Source organism: Hemicordylus capensis, chromosome 4 (genome assembly GCF_027244095.1).
Source record: "Hemicordylus capensis ecotype Gifberg chromosome 4, rHemCap1.1.pri, whole genome shotgun sequence".
Classification (NCBI taxonomy): Eukaryota; Metazoa; Chordata; class Lepidosauria; order Squamata; family Cordylidae; genus Hemicordylus; species Hemicordylus capensis.
The window spans coordinates 238,416,484-238,437,564 of record NC_069660.1 but is presented as its reverse complement, the minus strand read 5'-3'; the positions used below and the strand labels follow the sequence as shown (position 1 = coordinate 238,437,564).

At 42.1% G+C, this 21,081-nt stretch overlaps 1 protein-coding gene across 1 annotated transcript in view; it reads right to left on the bottom strand.

Annotated features, from left to right (window-relative positions):
- The window catches only part of APCDD1 (APC down-regulated 1), a 54,533-nt gene that overhangs the window by 9,370 nt on the left and 24,082 nt on the right, over positions 1-21,081 (bottom strand). Inside the window, exon 4 of the mRNA XM_053248935.1 lies at positions 4,473-4,794. Within this exon, the coding sequence (XP_053104910.1) occupies positions 4,473-4,794 (322 nt within the window). The remainder of the gene's footprint in view (positions 1-4,472; positions 4,795-21,081) is intronic.

The window sequence follows — 21,081 nt, the reverse complement described above, 5'->3', positions numbered from 1 at the left end:
TCTGCAGGAGTCTTTCTGGGTACCCTTCACATAGGAGCAGGCACTCACAACTCTGCCCTATAACCATTTGTCTTTTATTTCATTATTTTGAAGATCTGAAACTGGGCAATCCTTCAGATTCTGCATAAAAGCCAAGAACTGTTTGATCCCTTCAATATATCTGTAAAACACTGGCTATAAATAATTAACACTTTAAAATTTCAGTTTTATTGTTTTGCAAGTGTTAACTGACTTAGATTTTAGCACAACTTTAAAAAATAATGATGGTTCTAAGCTTTAGATACTAGCCCACTATTTGACCTTGCTGAATTGGTGTGGATGTCACATGGTGACCATTGAGCACTAGACAAAAAGCAGGCAAACCATTTGAAGTAGTTCACGGCTTTAAGGGAATACAGAGCATGGAGAAGATACTGCGTAACCCATACTACTGAGCTGGTCTCCTTTTGAGGAACGGACTATCAAGAACATGCGGGCAATCAATACACTATCAATTCCCTTGTGTGTGTGTTTTGCTTTGCACTACAAAGATCTTGCTTCATTGTGGAAGCAGTTTGTTTTCAGAATCTGGAAGAATTTCCATGCTGAAACATCTGGGCTGAAAGTCTAGAGAGGCTGGTGCCATTTATTGTGTTTGTTTTATGTACCTGTCTTGGAGACAGTGGAGCTTGCTGGACTTTCATCCATCTTGTTTGTTGTTTCTCTATGTAAACCGCTCTGGAAAATTTTGTTGAAAAGTGGTATATAAATTTTTTTCTTGTTGTTTCAGCGAAAGCTGAACCTCTGAGACCTACAGTCTCTAACTCGCAGACCCCAGCTTTCTTGTTTCCTGCTCCTCCTTTCTGCTCAGAAGAAAGACTGGATTTGACTGAAATTCCCTACACCCCTCGCTCTGCTCAACCCCTAACACTTCCCAACAGTCACTTTCTACTTTAGGCCCCATTTGCCTTGTTGAAATATCCTTGATCCTATCCATCCTCACCTTTTGGCCACCATCTTGCCTCTCCTATGGCACATCAGCAACTGTTTGCTTTTCTGCCACAACTTCCAAATGTATGGGATAAGTTTTATGAAAGGTGGTAGATAAATTGAACAATAGTTTCCCACAATCCTTCTACTTAGTCATTCAATATTCCCTCCTCTTTGTCTCAAAACTGTATGAGCCAATGCAGGACTCATTCTGTGTTTTAAATTTCTCTCTTCTAATTGCCCCCTCTCCGCCATCCCTTTCAGTCTGGTTTCAGTGCTTTCCACTGGACTGAAACATATCTTGCATTGCAGAAATTGCCAATGATCTTCCGAATGCTTGGTAAATGTCTCTATTCATTGCCTGCTTGATCTCTTTTGAAGTTTTAAACTCATTGACCATAATCTGTTACAACTCTCCACTTTACTTTCATCAATTCTGTCCTTGGCTAATTCCTCTGTATCTAGTATTTCCTTGCCTCTCTGTGTAACTTATGGCTCAGTCATCAGTGCTTCCCCTTTACTGGAAAAAATGCCTCTCTTATCCCTATCCCAATGTCCAGTTAGATCAGACATTGAGCATTGGTATCTTTCTGCTACCTCAAACTCACTTGCATCCAGACTAACATTGTGAGCACACACACAAAAAAACAAAACACCAACAACCCAGAGAGGAGAGCTGGTCTTGTGGTAGCAAGCATGACTTGTCCCCTTAGCTAAGCAGAGTCCGCCTGGTTGCATATGAATGGGAGACAAGCAGTGGCGTAACTAGGGAAAACGGCGCCCAGGGCAAGCACTGCAATTGCGCCCCCCTGCCGCCCCCCAAACATACATCTGACTGACACACATGTTTCAGAAAACTTTTATTTTAAAAATTTAAAAAATTACAAAAATTACCAATATCATACATGTGGTCAAGCTCCTATCTACCACTTCAGATTTATTTTTTAAAACTATCCAAATTGTGGGGCTATCATTAATTTGTTTTGATGGCTCAGGTTAAAATGCTGGAAAATGACAAATTTCAGTATGCTGGGGCTCATGAAATACCCAAATATTATGCGGAGGTGTACTTGGCAAAACTAAAAGAAGTGCCTGTCTAATTCTCTGCTATGCATTGTAGCATCACGATTACATAAGTTTTAAAAATAAATGGAGAATTTGACTTTTCCCAGATACTCTGAAAATAATTAAAGGATATGCAGAGTAAACTGTGTCACTGCTCGGAATATATTCTAGTATTTCAGAAAGACAGTAAAAATGAGAGAAAGAGCAAGAAACTCCCAGTGGGCCTTAATACAAAGGATTTCACATTGATTCAAAGACAAACTGACCATTAATAGCCATATTATTAAGACATCACATTTAACTCACTTATCACAAGAAGCAAAGTAAGACCAAATGGATACAATCTTAGCTCATAAACTTCAGCTCAGTATTCACAAGCCCTTATTCTCTGTACATAGTGCCAATCTGAATATCTGTACAGTGACATATTATATTAATTTTAAAAAAAATTACCTGTAGCCCCTTTGGGGGACATCTTAAAGGCTGTGGGTGGTCTGCAAAGTTTTCCCCTCCTCCCACTGGCCTCTAGGGCCTCACAGGCACCATTTGAGCATGTGTGGTGGTCATTTTTTAAAATATATATATTTTAAAAAATGGCCGCTGAAAACAAAATGGCCACTGTGCATGCTCAAATGGCCTCTGTGAGGCGTGGCATGCCCTAGGGCCTCACAGAGGCCATTTGAGCATGCCCAGTGGCCATTTTGTTATTGGTGGCCATTTTAAAAAAATTATTTAATTTTAAGAAATTGCGCCCCCCCTTCAAGTGGCGCCCGGGGCACGTGCCCCCCCTGCCCCCCCTAGATACGCCCCTGGAGACTAGAAGTGTGAGCACTGTAAGATATTCCCCTCAGGGGATGGAGCTGCTCCAGGAAGGGAAAAAGGTTTCAAGTTCTCTCCCTGGCTTCTCCAAGATAGGGTTGAGAAAAATTCTTGCCTGCAACCTTGGAGAAGCCGCTGCCAGTCTGTGAAGACAATACTGAGCTAGATAGACCAATGGTCTGACTCAGTATATGGCAGCTTCCTATGTTCCTAAAATGTTTCATGTGTGCAACAGGGGAGGGACAATTCTTACCAATCTCTCATTACCTCTGTCACCAACTTTGCCTCCTGAAAAGATATCCTTGAGGGTCCCGACTCTCAGGGACATATTTTCGAGAGGCACTGTTATGGGCTCCCATTTTTGGACTCATTGTACATTGCCAAATCTCACTTGGGTTTAAGCAACTATACCCCTCAAGGTGGACCCCCAGGCAACACAGACTGTCATCTCCTCAGGTTTCACTTTCCACGATACAACAGTTCCTTTTCATTTACGCAACTCTGCCCTGAAGCTCATCCCATAGCAGGGAAGCCATTTAACAGCCTTCCCTCAGTGGAACAAAACTGAGCCTCACCAACCTTTTCTAGCCCTTTTACCTGAGCTTATTCGAGTTTCCATGCCAACTTTGCTCTACCACCTTCTCCGGATATCTGGATGCACTTTGCACTTTATCTGCTTTATCTCCTCAAATTTGTTTGAGCTTTCCCACTCTCATCTCCAATGCTCCAGACCAACTCTATTTCTCTCCCTTTCCCCAATATTGCTTGGATCTGTCATGCTCTGTTCTCTGCTTCATCTCTGATCCTTCAGACCAACCAAAGCTGTGGGCATGCTCTCTGTCTCTGGTTTGTCTTTTGCTCTCCTTTGCTTCCTGCTATGGTCCTTTGGACCAACCTAATCCAATCTTGCTTGGCTTCATCTATTCCTGTCCTCTGCCCCCATCACCAATCCCAATTTGCTTCTTGGACCCAAACTTGTTGATGTCTCTCACCTGCTTTACTTTGATGCTCTCTGTGGATCTTTTTGATGATCTGCCTCTCCTTCTGCACCCAATCTCAGACAGACCTATCTCTTTCCTGCTCCTCCTCTCTACCCCCCTATTTATCTCTGGTCATAACTCTTCTGCCAAGATCATTTATCTTTTTGGTGATTTTGACCACATATTCAACCACTCCAATGTTTCCTACAGTATGGGTGTAACCCTGTTTATCTCTGGACTCTGTTTTCATTCAGTCCTATTCTGCAACCTCCATCTTCTATCATCCTTAGTTCCAATGTCTATTTTTATCCATTTAGCTTTTCAATACACACCCTTTCTTCCTAGATTAACTCTTTAGGAATTAATGTCGTTAGAGGCTAAACACATATTTATAACATCACATGTTCCCCTTCATTTTTCTACTGGCATCTGAGCTTAAATCATGGGTCTCTCTTCTGCTAGAGTTTTTAATTTTATGTTTGCACTGTGTCAGGCTCACTTGTGCTTTAGAAACAGTTTGAGTCCGCTTTCAAGTGTAAATGTGGCTTTAAATGTTTTCAGTAATGATTAATGACATAAAATCTTCACCAGCTTTTATGCAGCCCATGACCAGAGCATATTAAAATGAAATAATCTTACCTTTGAAGACAAATTCTGTCCCACCCATCACATTGGATGAATGCACTCCACGGCTATAACGACCCTTGGCATAGATAGTGAAGGTGGGATGCTTGCAGATTGGGTCAGAATAATGATAGTAATGACCTTCCCAGGTATTGTTGTTGTCATGGAAGATAAAATGTCTGGTGAGAAAGAGCACTTCAGGACGCACTTCGCAGCGCTGGCTCACCCATTCCCCATGTAATCCAATAGTCAAATCCGCCTTTGGGGGTAGAATTGGAGGGTGATATTCATCTGATCGATAGATGATCCTGCATGCTATGCATGAATGGTCATGATTCTGAAACAAAACCAACAAAAACCTGGTAAGAAGAGTCCATGCATATTTCCTTGCAAAGACTTTAGCATATTTCCTTATTACAGGTTCTGTAAGCATTATGCAGCTCCATAGAACTACAGTATTCATACTGCATGCCTAAGTGGGAGTTGCACTTTTCAAGCAGCAGCCCCTTAAGCTACTACTTTTGAAACTGAAGAGACTTTCAAAAGCAGTTTGTAATGTGGCTTGGAGGCCTTCTGTTTCAAAGGCGGGAAAGTGGAAGCCCCACTAGGCATGCCTGAGTCAGTGAGCACACGTAGAGGCTATTCACACAACTGCTCGAAAGAAGGCTAAGGGAGCCCAGCCCACTTTCAAGCGGTCATGATAACTGCCGGGGGCTGCCTGCTTAATCCCCTCTCCCAAGCGGAGTGAGCACTCCACTGACCCCATTTTGGTGATTGTGAGTCACTATGGCCAGTTCCACGCCATGGCAACTCACGAGGAGACCTCCAACCAGGAGGCTCCAACAAGCCTCCTGGCCTCAGGGGTCTCACAAGAATGCCTCTCACACTTGCGGCCTCCAATCCCTGACATCCCCACCAGCTCCATGACAGAGCCGGTAATCGTGTGGGCGGCTGATCCGGCCGCCGAGAGACAGCTCCCTGCTTGTGTGCAGGGAGAGTGGGCTAAGGCACCACCTCTAGGTGTTTGACTTTGATCGTGTGAAGTGCCTCCTAAAGTTGCTGTTCAAATCCCAAACTAGAGTCAGTACTTGAAAGAAGTACGGTGGGGGGAAGGGTTCACTTTTGCATAGTATGTCGACAGCAAAGGAGATAATCTGCAGTTCACTGATCATCTCCCAGATAGTACCATCATCACAAGCATGGGTGTAGAGTGTCAATAAACTAACATTCCGCAAAGGTGGACTTTATGTTGTTGGAAATATTATGCCTGATGACATTAAACACACATGGCTGATGATGTGGGTACATCTTTATCATCTGGATCCACAGGCAAAAAGCTGTTCAGTATGTATAGACAATACTGAGCTAGATGGACCTATGGTCTGACTCGGTATATGGCAGCTTCCTATGTTCCTAAATTCTTCTAGGACTTCAATAATGGTCATTAGCCATTAACCTGAGCACTCTGGATAGCAGATTCACTTTCTTAATCCGAGCATGCAGCTACCTGATAAAGCCTTTAACGGCTTGGGCCTAGGGTATTTAAGAGAGCGCCTTTTCCTTCAGGACCCCCATTGCTTATTAAGATCTTCTGGAGAGGGCTGCCTGTGGCTGCCCGCAGCTCATCTGGTGGTGATTCAGGGTTGGGCCCTTCTATAGTTGTCATGAGGCTCTGGAATGAACTCCCTGTTGTTGTAAGAATTTCCCTATCTCCAGCAGGTTTTAAAAGAGTGCTCAAGGCACACTTATTTCACCAAGCCTTTGCCAGATTTGATGTGTTCCCCTCAGCAGTACTTTTTGGCAGATATAATAAAATGCCTTATGCAAATAGGAACTGTCCTTGTGGTGAAGGAACAGCTGAGACAATACAGCACATTCTTTTATACTGCTTCATTTATAAAGACTCACGTGCCAGCTTGACTACATCGTTGCTACTGAATAAGCCAGGTAGGGATGAATCTTACTATACATGGTTTCTCCTCTCAGATAATTGTGCAGACACTACCCGAAAGGTAGCTAATTTTTTACGTGGCAGCCATTAAAATTAGACAATTTGACTAATTTGACTGCCGATGCAATATAACTTGATCTTGTATGCAAGAGGTATCATCATATTTAATTTGATCTATTATATTCAGTGTATTATATAATGCTATTGAGGGATGCTTTGGGTTTTGATTTTTATGTATCTGATCACTGATCATAAATAAAGTTTCTTCTTCTTTGTTGTTATACTAAGCCTTTGACCAGCTATAAATAGGTCTTCATTGTTGTTCTGCTATAGTAGTATGAATAATCCATTAAGCAGCTCACCATTAGGTAATTTTGTAATTTTTTCATCCTATGTGAAGTAGCTTGTTTATAACTGTAAACTGCCCAGAGACACAAGTTTTGGGTGGTATAGAAATATTCTAAATAAATAATAAAATAAATAAATATAACCCAGTTTAAAGGTTTGCATTTCCCCAAAAGAGCAAAAATGTTCACTCATTGGCTAAGGTGATTAAGACATAAATGCTGTTCAGCCTTCCTTCTGATATATGCAGGGGGATTGACTGAGCTGTATAGATTTGTTTTGCACGGATTACTGAAAATAACTGAAAAGGGATTTGTAAAAGGAAATTCAGGAAATCTGTCATTTGTAGCTTCCTTCATGATCAGAAATATCTTCACTGGCAGTGAAGATAATGTTGGAGTGGAGATGAGGGGAATGATTTTCTATTATTTAAAAAAAATTGGGGAGCAGCTGTGATAAGAAAAGGTGGTGAGGGAGGCATTGAACAGTGCCCATTTCCTGTTCTTTTTGTCTTTCGTCCTAGTAAGATCTGAGAAGAATTTCTGTCAGGGCTGGTGAAATCAGTTCCAAGGGAATGAGGAATCTCTTGAAAATAAAAGGCAACCATTATTACATTTTAATGATTTAATGTCATGTCTCTGAGGTAAATAGGGAAACAGGCTCTAGGTGTGACAGTAGCCTCTTCCTTCATTTCTTCTGACAGTGGCCTCTTCCTTTATTTTACATCAGAACTGATAGGCCTTAGTGTTCCTATTTGGCTTTTACAACCATCCAGTCTTGTACCTCATAAGCAGAAGGGGCTGCTAAGGAAGGGCCAGAGGGAACTAGACGTTTAGGCATGACAAACAGACATCCAACTGGTGCACCTCTACCTACCATATGAGGATTGAAAATGAAACAAAATGAAGGAAGAGGCCACTGTCATACAAAAACAGCACTGACTAATTATATGACTAATATTGCTAAGTATCTGAGGCCTATGTGACAGAACAGTCCCAATCTACCTTAGGGAAATGAGTTAAATTACTCAAATGCAATAATGGTTGCCCTTTATTTTCAGAGATTTCTCTTTCCTTGTGGGCTGGGTGGGCAGGTTTCACCAGCCCTGACAGAAATTCTCCTCAGTTGTTTCTAGGGCAAGAAGGAAAAAAGAGCAGGAAACAGGCACTGTTCACCCCCCTTCTCCACACAGCTGCTTCTCCCCCTTTCTTTAAAGGCAGTGAAAAATCAAAAAATTTCCCCTTATACTGACTATACTAATAATTCCCCCTTATATAAGAGAGTGATTTTGAGGGGAGGGAAGATATTTTTGAGTAATGAAGCTAGCTCTAATAACCCCCTTGTGATCTTCACTCCCTTCATCTCCATTTCTATGAAACTATTCTCACACCCTCCTTCACACAGTTGCTCCATTTTTTAAAATGGAAGAACTAAAAATACAATATTGGAGAATAAACATTTTATAATTTATTTGTACTAACACTGAAATGGGCCTGGCACATAAACAACATGGATTTCTCACTTAACACTTCTTCTCTTCTCACTGCCTCTACCCAAGCTTTCCATTGTTTCTTCCCTGTAGGTACTTGCACCATTATTATTATTATTGTGCTCTTGTACAGTGGTACATACACCATTTGTACATTCTGGATTTTTCAAAATCATGGTTTGATCAGATTGCTACAGGAAACTTCACTCTCCATACTCTGGCCAGAGCAACACAAAGGCCCAATAAATAATTAGTCAGGAAGCTGCACTTAAGGTTGATGGGCGAGGGGTGCACCACTGGCCCCACAGGCCTTACAGTGAAGAATACTGACCTACTACAATCCAGAAGAGAAACTGACAAACACCATTGGTTGTCACCTACAACGTCCAGCTGAAACCATTCCAGTCAATTAATGAACTCCAAGCTATCATGGACAATATATTTTCATCTCACAGGCCTTGGATAGTAGGCTTATCCTTGTTTACAGACAGCTGCCTAAACAGCTACTCATCACCACCACCACCACCACCAACAGACCACATTAAAAAGTCACAAATACTAATAGAAGACCCTGCAACAAATCAAGAGTCAACTCTGTCTCTACATTCACTCAGTCAACACTGCTACAAGATTCAATGATGTCACCAGAGATTTACTTATTTATTTGAAGTGTTTGTATCGAACCTTTCCACCCATAGGGGTTTTGAAAGTGGCTCACAATAAATACTAAAACAGTGACATTACTTAACCCTTCCTCTCACTGGAGGTTTTGTCAGTCAAGATATGATCACAAGATCTCATATGGTATTTTCCACCTGCAGCAGCACCTCCTCTGAAATGGCTACAGCAAAACATGAACACAGGGGGAGTGAGACTTTTCCTCCATTGGGCCACAGATCTAAAGAAACGTGCCTTCTGGAAATGCATTAGACAAAAAACCATCAGGTGTATCCATAGGAAGTTGTGGTTGGATTGGGAACTGCTGAATTTCTGGCCAGATATTTACTATACAGGTGGCACTTTGGGGAAGTACTGTACGTTTTAGAGAGACATCATGCAGAAATACATCAGGGCAGCTTTAGCAAGTGTTTGGGGCAACTGCAGCTATTGAATTTCTGCCTGGATGCATCCCTCCCCAGCACAATCTCAAGCTGAAAGATCAAGGCAAAGTGTGAGTGAATAGAACCTCATTTCTAAAGCAGCATAATATAAGGTAAAGTGTGCCATCAAGTCAATTTTGACTCCTGGCGCCCACAGAGCCCTGTGGTTTTCTTTGGTAGAATACAGGAGGGGATTACCCCTCATGAGTCATGAGGGAAGAGGAGTGGGTAGGGGGCGAGTGAGTGAGCGGCAGGGAGAGGGCAAGTAAATGAGCAAGTGGCGGGCAGGGGGTGAGCGAGCGAAGCAAGCAGGGAGGAGGTGAGTGAGTGGGTGGCATGGAGGGATCGGGTGAGTGGTGGGGAGGGGTGAATGAGAGAGCAAGCAGGGAGTGAGAGAGCAACTTGCAGTGAGTGGGCAGCAGGGAGGAGCAGGCAGGCGAGCAACAGGGAGGGGCAAGCAAACAGCGGGTGAGAGGAGGGGCAGGGAGGTGTGCGGAGGGGAGGGGACGGCACGGATGAGTGAAGAGGGGCAGGGAGGGGTGAGGCGAGCGGTGGGGAGGGGTGGGCGGTGGGGAGGGGTGGGCGGTAGGGAGGGGGCATGGAGGGGCAAGTAAGTGAGTGGGAGGGGGTGAGTGAGTGAGTGAAAGTGGGGGCGGCTGAGAGTGTGTGGCTAACACTGAGCAATAAAGCAGGGGCTATGGGGGGGGGCAAGGAGAGCAACAAAGTCCTAGCGAACAGATGCTCTGTGCAGGTTCAGCTAGTATACTATAATACATTTGTTAGTTTTTAAGGTGCCACAAGTCTTTTTGTTGTTTTTGTTGCAACAGACTAACATGTCTAATGCCTTGGAAGAGTTGGTCTCTTAATCTTTTTTGGATTGATCATAATAATGGAATAGAAGTTCTATATATATTGGCTATATATTGGCTAAGTCGTTTAATAAAATAACACATTTGTTCAGCTCCAAACCACTTTCATTCATATGTGATTTGGCTAAAGGTTAAGGAAAGCTAACATTTAGATGCTTAATGTTCAAAACTACTTTCACTATTTAGCTTGAGGTAAAGAAATTAATAATGATGTGAGAGGATGCCTTATTTACATGTGCCCCTGCCATAGCCATTGTAGTCTAAGCATGTCCATCAGATGTAATGTGTATAGCAGAATCTTAGGTCAAGCAAGCAAGCAAGCAAGCAAGCAAGCAAGCAAGCAAGCAAGCAAGCAAGCCAGCCTGGATCTGGGGCGGGGGAGGCAGTACCTCCTCCTCTAGAGGGTAAAAGCAATTTTAAAAAAAACCTCCACTGTATCTTGAATGTTGGAATATTGTGCATTACATTCCTGGCATTGATCTTCATCTTTATTCACCTTCATGTTCCCATTCCACAAGTGCAAAGAATAAAATTCTACATGCTGTGTCCATTTCAGGTGATTGATCTTTTATTTGTGATTAATCAACCAACAGACCCAAACATTCTCTTCTTTTTCTATACTTTGTTTATACAAAACACTGTTTAACTGCCAGAAATTCTTGACTGAAACCAAGAAGCCATTACAGAAAATGTAACAAGCATGAAGATGTGCACAAGACACTTCTTTTAAGGTGATGAATTAATCCCTAGCTAAAAATAAGTGCTAAGGTAAGCAGTGAAACAAATATTCTGCAAGGAAATAGAGAACAGTTTGGGGAATGTTCTCACTGCCTGATGAACTGCACATAACTCTTATGCAACTATCTGAAGCTGCAATGTGCTTAATGTAGCCTTTCCCAAATGATAAAGGCTGTGAGGTGCAATCAAGCTTTTCCTAATCAGAACAAAAAAGCAAATGTCCTTCCTTATCCTTCTGGCTAGCTTTGAGCTCTTCCTTATCCTACTCCTTCCTCTCCTCATGACGCCACAGAGAAACAAAAACCCAGCCTGAGAGCTGTTCAGAGTGATTGCATTTTTCTGTAATATCCCACTTGGGGCCCAGTTTACTTTCTATTTAAAGATAGCATACAGATAGCGCTATCATGCTCTTATTCCCTACTCCCCTGAATTTTTTGGTGGTGGTTCTTCCTCTTTATGCTGCTATTGATACTATTCTGGTGGTGGTAGTGTCTCACATGTGTCACCTGTAGTGAAACTATTTGTTTCATTCAAAATATTACTCTTACCTAAGAGTAATATTTGTTTCAGGAATTCCGTTTCTCCTGCCTCTTTCTCTTTTTAGCCTGGCACACTTCAAACTAAAATGTCCAGATTCTCATCTGGTGTAAATAATCTGCGATCCAATAACCTTAATGGAGCTGTGCTGATTTATGCCAGATGAAGTTTCTAGACCAAGAACTGGGAGTTGTTTTGATTAAAAGTAGTGAGTTAGGAACAAGCAGTTCTAGTCTAATAGAAATATTGACTAAGGGAATTGTTTCATTCAGCTGACTTTAGTTAACCTTAGAAGATGTACTTAGCAGCGAACAATTACGCCCATAAAACTGTGGAGTTATAGGCACAGCCAGCTAAAGGCAGAGAAGGGCATGTCAGGTCAGGATTATTATGCTCAGTATTTAAAGTCATATACTGAGTCTGTGTCCAAGCTTTTTGGGTAAGATTTCCAATGATGACCCAATGGAAAATGATAAAGTGTTTGATTTTTTTAAAGGACCTGAAATGCCTTAAAACAAATGGGGAAAGCTTGGCCATTGCCCTCTGCTGCTGTGGAGTTGATACCATGCAAAAACTCTTTCATGGATATTTAGCAGTTTCCCACTCCAGCGCCGCACTGCCTTGATACCTCAAGCCCAGGAGAATACTTTAATAAATGGCTAGAATCTTTCCCCCCTCAAAGTGATAACTAGCAGGCTTTCCATGACCTCATATATGAGGCCAGCATGGATAAGGTAACTCACTGGGAAAGTAGCTGTGAAAAATGCAGATATAACTCAAGCTTGCAAATGGTGCATAGACTTTACACTAGATTTAAAAGTATTGACATAAAGGGACAATGGAGGAGAATATTTTTATCAGCAGTCAAAAACCTGGGAATCTAAAGCAGCATGATGGGTGATACTACATTAAGAACTACATCCCACTTTAAGTGCTCTTTAAAACTGTTCTGCTGCAAGAAATATAACCTTAAAAAATGGAAGTACTCTGACTTGCCTGCTTCAATAGGATTTTGTGACCCTCTGAAGGCAATATATACATTTCCTTTGAATTTTATTTTCCTTTGAATTAAAAATGTTGTAGGAAACATGAGAAGTGAGGCAAAAACCTTTGTCTTTCTCAGATGTGCTATGTCTGCAACTGTCATGTAATTGTATTCTACTAAAGTGACATTAACAGCAACAACCTTGGGAGGGAAAGCATCCACAAAAGTCCTACAAAAAGGTGAATCAAGAGGCTGAACCTGAAAATGCAGAGGGATAGATTATTTAAAAACAACTCACTTTCACCATTTTTAAAAATGCATTTGACTTAGGTATCAAATTAATACATTGATGCATACTCTTAGGAACATAGGAAGCTGCCATATACTGAGTCAGATCATTGGTCTATCTAGCTCAGTATTGTCTTCACAGACTGGCAGTGGCTTCTCCAAGGTTGCAGGCAGGAATTTTTCTCAGTCCTATCTTGGAGAAGCCAGGGAGGGAACTTGAAACCTTCTGCTCTTCCCAGAGCCACTCCATCCCCTGAGAGGCATATCTTACAGTGCTCACACTTCTAGTCTACCATTCATATGCAACCAGGGCGGACCCAGCTTAGCTATGGGGACAAGTCATGCTTGCTACCACAAGACCAGCTCTCCTCTCCCAACCAGCTCTCCTCTCCTACCTACCTGCTTACCTGTGTGATGGCCCATTTTGAAACACAGCTGTCTTTACACTGAATTCTAATCAGACCTGCAAGTGCAGCCAGCAAGTGTTAAGAGTTAGATAGATTTCTTTGCACTGAGCAAAGCCCAAATCACCTCAAATCACCTCTTCCTGCCATGCTTATCCCAAACAATGAATAAATTGTGAGAAGTTGAGATAAAAAGGAATTTTCGATGAAGGAATGCCAAAGTAAGAATATCTTTGCTAAACTAACCAGCTCAGCATAGCTTCTCTCCAGTGGCTGTTGCTGGCCTCTCAATTAATCATCTGGGGACAGGGATCAACTTTCTTATGCTTTCTGCTGATTTGACAACATTTTGACGAAAGGTAGTATATAAAAATTAAATAAATAACAACAATGAATGAATGAATGAATGAATGAATAATTAAATAAAGTCACTGCATAAGGATTGCCAAGTGCCAGTTTCTGGAGATACTGGGTCGGAGCCAGACTAGTTGGTCATGACTAAGCAGCACTGGAAAAAATGAAACAAGTGAGTCATGTTTCAATCGGATGTAATCATGACTTCATCTGGATGCTGTCCACCGTTTACACCAAAGAAGGCTGTAATAGTTGCCTAAGACAGCTTGGGTGCTCCTAGATCCAGCTCTGCTCCTGGATGATCAGGTGATGACGGATTAGGGGCAATTTTAATAGCTTCAGTTGATGCCCCTGCTTGAAGAAGACAGATCTCAGAGAGATCGGAATTTAGCCCTGGCTTTAACCTGAGTTAAAGGGCATGAGCGCATCCTTTACCCCAGGTTTGAGGTCAAGAGTATGCTAAGGCTGCATGCAGCCCAAGCATACATAGAGTTGGGTGGCAGCAGTGCCCAACTCCTGGGGGAATCCCCCAATGCACCACGTTCATTGCACTGTGCTCACTGCATGGTGCATTGTGGGATTTCTGGAGGCTGGGAAAATGAGATCCACACTTCATGGAGCAGCGCGGATCGTGTGGTGTGCAAAGGCCTGCTGAACAGGACATCGCCAAACGTCTGGGGGAAAGATAGGTTCATCCCTGCTCTCCCTCCCTGCTCCTATTATGGTTGTGAGAACAAAGGTTCTGTGTGGGGCTGCTTTTGAAGAATGCTTGGAAACCACAGCTGCTGCTGTCATTGCTTACAGATGCCTGCTGCTTGGAGCATGTCACTTCATTGAACTGCACTGGCTCTTTGTTTCTGAGCTCAGTTCAAAGTGGTGGCTTTAAGTGGGGTCTTGGGAGTTCTAAACAGTTTAGGGCAATGGTATTAAAAGGACAGCTGCTCCCACGTGACTCTGCCCACCATTCTGAGATTTTTGGAGGTGGGGTGGGGTCTGCCCTGCAGCCCACTGAAGTACGGCTGGTGAGCCTTTAGGACACAGGCTGGTGGGCACACATTCCCATTATAATGCCCAGATCCTGGCACTCCCTTACTTCCAGAGATCCATCTAGCCCCTTCCTTGTTAAATCTGGATGGCCACTATGGTAAAGGCCATCTTGTATACGTTAAAGAGATTGGAGGGGAGCACTGTTCCCACTAAGGTGTGTGCACGTGTGTGCACGCACAAGTTTTTCAGTGTCCGCTCAGTTCATTTTAGATCCCACTCAGGTTGAATTAGGAAGGCCCCACTCTGAATGCATGTGCGCACTCACTGTCTGGATACTGCCGCCCAGAACAAAACTCATTCTGCAAAGAAATGAAAAAAATTAGAGGGACCACTGGAGAGGAGATGCCTTTATCTATCCCAGCTGCAGTACAAGTGCATAGGTAAGAGGAGCACTGCTAATTAATATTGTCTGGAGACACGGAGTTAAAGTTCTAAATAAGTAGTTTATTTAGGAAATCCATCATGGAGATAGATTAAGGCCTACATGCCTTGCGGCTAGCTACATACAGTAAGGTGGAAGGCAGAATAAGGAAGTCTCTCCAGGTGAGAGAATGAAACCTATCAGTCTAACAAAGGAGAAGTAGGCTAGAGAAATCCCCTCAGAGAGGGGATTCCCTTGCTCACTCTCTCTATGCCTAGTGGGTCAATAGGGTTGTTGGTGCTAAGAATCGATGCCATCAGGAGCTGCATCTCCAACACTATAGACAAGATTTAATGTTGACTAATTCTCTCCCTCCCGACCCCGCAATTTGCTGGGTTTTGTCTGCCTCTACAGACTGATTATCTATCTATCTATCTATCTTTAAATAATGTTAACTGTTGTTCAGGGACAGGCAGAAAAGCATCCTATACATTTTAATATAAATAAAACACTCTGATTAGGACTGACTTTTTCAAATTGTCTTAATGAATGTGTAGTTGGTGACCCTCATGTGATGAGAGCTGGAAATGTTTAAATTGGAGAAGAAACAACTAAGGGGAAATCGGGTAGCCATCTTCAGATATCGAAAGGGCTGTCATACAGAATAAAGAGCAGAGTTCTCTGTTGTTCCTGAGAGGAGGAATAGAACCAATGGGCTGAATATTCACCCCCAGGACAGTACCTCCAGTGACTGTTGCTGGTGTGTATCTGATGTTTCTTTTTAGATTGTGAGCCCTTTAGGGACAGGGATCCATCTTATTTATTTATTATTTATCTGTGTAAACCGCCCTGAGCCATTTTTGGAAGGGCGGTATAGAAATCGAATTAATAACAACAACAACAACAATAACTGGAATAATAGCAGATGAAGTGATGCAACACTTATTAACTAACAAAAAGCTCCCAGTTGAACAGAAAGGAAATTGCCCGAACACCAGAGGCACAAAAGACCAGCTGCTGATTGGCAAAATGATTTTAAAAAATGGCAAGAAAAACAAATCTAAGTGTTGCATGGATTGACTACAAGAAAGCCTTCGATTCATTGCCTCTCACATGGATACTAAAATGTTTAGAAACAACTGGTGTCAGCAAAAACATTCAGATATTTATTAAAAAAGCAATGAGCATGTGGAGTACACAGTTAACAATCAATGGCGAGACACTTGGACAGGTTAGCATTAGAAGAGGCATTTTCCAAAGGGACTCACTATCCCCTCTGTTGTTTGTAATCGCTGTGAACCCACTTTCACAAATACTAAACAAAACAGGCCTCGGATACCAAACATCTAAAACATCAAGTAAAATCAACCATCTGCTGTACATGGACGAACTGAAGTTGTCTGGAAAGTCCCAGTCAGAAATTGAATCACTGCTAAACACTGTCTGTATATTCAGTAGCGATATAGCAGTGGAGTTTGGACTAGACAAGTGTGCTGCATTAATAATGAACAGAGGGGAAATAACAAAAACTGAAGGAATAGAACTGCCCAATGGAAGCAACATCAAGAACCTGGAAGAGAACGAACATTACAAATACTTGGGCATTCTCCAGGCTGATAACATCGCACACACTGAAGTTCAAAGAAAAATTGGAAGTGAATACATCAGGAGAGTCAGAAAAATCCTCAGGTCCAAACTCAATGGCGGGAACACCATACAAGCCATAAACACCTGGGCTATACCTGTTATCAGATACACTGCAGGAATAATAGACTGGACCCAGGCAGAGCTAGAGACACTAGATCGTAAGACCAGGAAAATCATGACCATCAATCATGCTCTGCACCCCCGCAGTGATGTCGATAGGCTATACCTCCCTCGCAGCTCAGGTGGAAGAGGAATGCTGCAAGTCCATCAAACAGTAGAGGAGGAGAAAAGAGCCCTTGAAGAATATATCAAGGACAGTGAAGAAGATGCACTTCAAATGGTCAGGAACGAGAAACTATTCAACACCAATGAAACAAAGCAGGCCTACAAGAAAGAACAAGTCAAGAACCGAGCAGAAAAATGGAAAAATAAGCCCCTGCATGGTCAATATTTGCACAATATAACTGGAAAATCAGACATCACCAAGACTTGGCAATGGCTTAAGAATGGTTACTTAAAGAAAGAAACAGAGGGTTTAATACTGGCTGCGCAAGAACAGGTACTAAGAACAAATGCAATAAGAGCAAAAGTCGAAAAATCCACAACAAAGAGCAAGTGCCGCCTTTGTAAAGAAGCAGATGAAACAGTAGACCACCTAATCAGCTGTTGTAAAAAGATCGCACAGACTGACTACAAACAAAGACATGACAAGGTAGCAGAGATGATACACTGGAACATCTGCAAAAAATACAAGCTACCTGTAGCCAAAAATTGGTGGGACCATCAAATTGAAAAAGTGGTAGAAAATGAAGATGTAAAAATATTATGGGACTTCTGACTACAAACAGACAAACATCTGCCACACAATATACCAGATATAACTGTAGTTGAGAAGAAAGAAAAACAAGTTAAAATAATCAACATAGCAATACCAGGGGATAACAGAGTAGAAGAAAAAGAAATAGAAAAAAATCACAAAATACAAAGATCTACAAATTGAAATTGAAAGGCTGTGGCAGAAAAAGACCAAAATAATCCCAGTGGTCATTGGCGCCCTGGGTGCAATTCCGAAAGACCTTGAAGAGCACCTCAACACCATAGGGGTCACAGAAATCACCATCAGCCAATTACAAAAAGCAGCTTTACTGGGAACAGCCTATATTCTGCGGCGATATCTATAACAACAGCAACAACATTGACAATAAAATTCTGGCATCCCAGGTCCTTGGGAAGGACTCGATGTCTGGATAAAACAAACCAGTCAATAACACCTGTCTGTGTAAAATAATGAAAATAATTAATAATAATAAATATAAAAGGAAGATGATTTAGGTTAGACATTAAGAAAAATTTCCCAACTATAAGAAATGTTCAACAGTGGAACAGTCTGTCTTGGGCAGTGGTGGGCTCTGCTCCACTGAAGGTGTCAAAGAGAGGCTGGATAGCCATCTGTCAGGGATACCATAGCAAATCTCTGTAATGAACAGACTCCAAAGTCTCTTACAACTCTAAAATTCTCTCATTCTACAATACTCAATTTATGCTTTGCCTTTTGCTGAAAGGGTTCATCTACAACATGTTCTAAAAGTTGTGCCTTTTCCTGGACTATCTGTTAGTGCCTCCTAGGATTGCAGTGAAATTATTCTTTAAATAGATGAGATTTAAACAGATGAGTCAGAACTTGACTTTCTGTCCTTCGGCAAGTAAATTATTTTCTCTGGGTGGATTTATAAGACAATTTTTTAAAATGGGATGAATTCATTATCATTTGAATTTTATGATTATTTCTATACTATTACAGCTAATTTTCCAAATATTCTAGCATGCCTTTAGAGTTCAACCCGTCTCCTCTTAGAACACTTTGACATGGGGATTGATCTCTGATATGCGAAGTTTCAATCTTTGACCCTTTCACTGCACCAAAATCACCCAGTAAAATTCACAGATAGTGCAAAAACAGAAAGACAAAGACATAGATATAATTTGAAAACCTAAGGGTGCTCCATTGTCTTATCTAGAAGTGACTCATGAGTCAAGCTACATGTCCTGGTCCTATACTTACATCCATTCTGACTGAAATTCCTGGTTCTACCTATAGAAATATTTACAGGATTCTGGCAAACCTGCACTGAATGTCTATGAAGCAGGAATACAAGGAGCCAAAAACAGAATAAAAATGGAAAAAAGTGCCTGTGTGTGTGTGTGAGAGAGAGAGATTTGTATAAATCATTTATTTGCCTTTATTTACAAATTCATTCCATAAATACGAGTTTTATAGAAGCTGATTTACTTGCATTTTGTTTATAATAAAGAATAATTATCATGGTTTGACTTCACAATATTGAGGAAGCCTGGGAACATTATACTAACTTCTCTCAAAGCTCCCCCAAGGCATACTACCTTTTTCGAAAGGAAGGGAAAGGAAAGGTTGTGCTGTCGAGTTGGTGTCGAAGACAACCCTTTAACCTCTCATCACAGGACTGCCACAGGAGATCTCATCACAGGATTGCCATTTTGGGCAGCAGCCCCATTTTCCCTACAACGTAGACTTGTGCTGTATTCTCACTGCTACCTTGGCTGATTATGTATACAATGGCCCACATCTTTCACAGAATTAGGAGAGCAGGAACTGTGCCCTTGCAAGAGGCTGCTTCGGAGCTCAACCAGTACACACAAAGGGAAAAGGGGGCACAATATTTGTTAATCTTCCCTTCCTTTAAAAGTGCTATTTGGCTGCCAGAAATAGCAGCCAAACATGTCCCTCAGGTCACAAAGCTCTGTGCATGTTCAGCTGCTCAGCATCCATCTGGCTGAGCTCCAAAACAGCCATCTGAGAGAGTGCAACTTCTGCCCCACCCTTCTAATACTGCAGAACATGTGGGCCCGTATTGCCATTATAACTCAAAAGTATGTGAAGTGTAGGCAAAGTTCACATCTTATTCCAAACATATGGTGGTGCAAGTGCAATTTGAAATGACGAGGAAAAGGTGTGCCTCATACACCCAGAGATCCCCTTTCAATGTAGAGAAGCCCAAGGATATGTATGTGGCAGGGGCATAGCTGGGGGAGAGGGAGCCGTGTTCACCTCTCTCCCCGGTGGCCCTTTGGAGTGAGGGAAATAATGAAGAAAACATGGAGGGGTGGATCTGGGGGCCCTAGACACTGTTCTTTCTAAGGCGTACGCACATGTGTGCGCTCACAAGTTATTTGATGTCTGCTCAGTTTATCTCAGATCCCGCTCAGTTTGAATCAGGAAGGCCCCATTTTAAATGCACATGTGCACACACTGTCTGGATACTGCCGCCCAGAACAAAACTCATTCTGCTCACAGATGAAAAAATGTAGAGGGTCCACTGGGCCCAGGTTCTTTGAACTCATCCGCTCAATTATAGTTACACCACTGGTATGCAGAGTTAAAATTGTCTGAAGCAGTTTCATGCTTCCCTGACAATATGCCTCCCTGAAAATGTAAGTCAGGGATGCTCACTTAATCTTGTATGTTATACTTTTCTTTATTAATTTCCATGGTTCACCAATGCATGCTAAATTTATAAAGTCAAAGTCATACATAGGACTCTGAACAATTCAGGCATGACTAATTTGTGTTAAGGGATTTTGGGTGTGCCCTCTTGCTGAACAACAAAAGAAATTCGGCTTCTTTGTCTTTGTGTTAAACATGATTCTTGCTACCTTCATAGATCACTGCTACAACACCTTTATACTGCCAAGACTTATACTACTGGGCTATGAAAAACAGTCTATTAGCCTAGCAAAGCTCAATGGATGGATAAGATTTGGGAACTTATGCTTATGTACAAGTTAGCAACCAGAAATCACTATACAGTCCATCAGAAATCACATAATGGTCCACTGGTGTCTATCGTATGTCTAGTTTCTTGTTATTTGCAAAAGGAATCATTGTCCCAGGTTGTGGTTGAATGTGACCTGTATACTCTGCTGTTATTTACAGCCACCACAAAGCCAGTTATGTCAGTACAAAGCTTGGCAAATAAAATGAGATAGCAAGTGAAAGGCACATGACTTGCCCCTGCTATTTTTGCACTGGACGGCTGCTGGAGTACCACTATATCTTCATGGAGGAGAGGTCTATTGAGGGTTACTAGTCAGAGGGCTGTAGGCTACCTCCAGCCTTGTGGGCGGGGTGCCTCTGGGTACCAGTTGCGGGGGAGTAACAGCAGGAGAGAGGGCATGCCCTCAACTCCTGCCTGTGGCTTCCAGTGGCATCTGGTGGGCCACTGTGTGAAACAGGATGCTGGACTAGATGGGCCTTGGGCCTGATCCAGCAGGGCTCTTCTTATGTTCTAATGTGCTGTTCCAAAGCTATACACATCCTTAGGATAGGATAGTTAAATGAATACACTCTTTAGGATATGAATTTATGAAGAATGCAGACATTATATGTAGTGATGTTATTTAACAGCCAATAAATCTTGTTTGCTTACATTTTTTTAAAAAGTAGGGGCATGTGTGTGTGGAATCACTACTTTT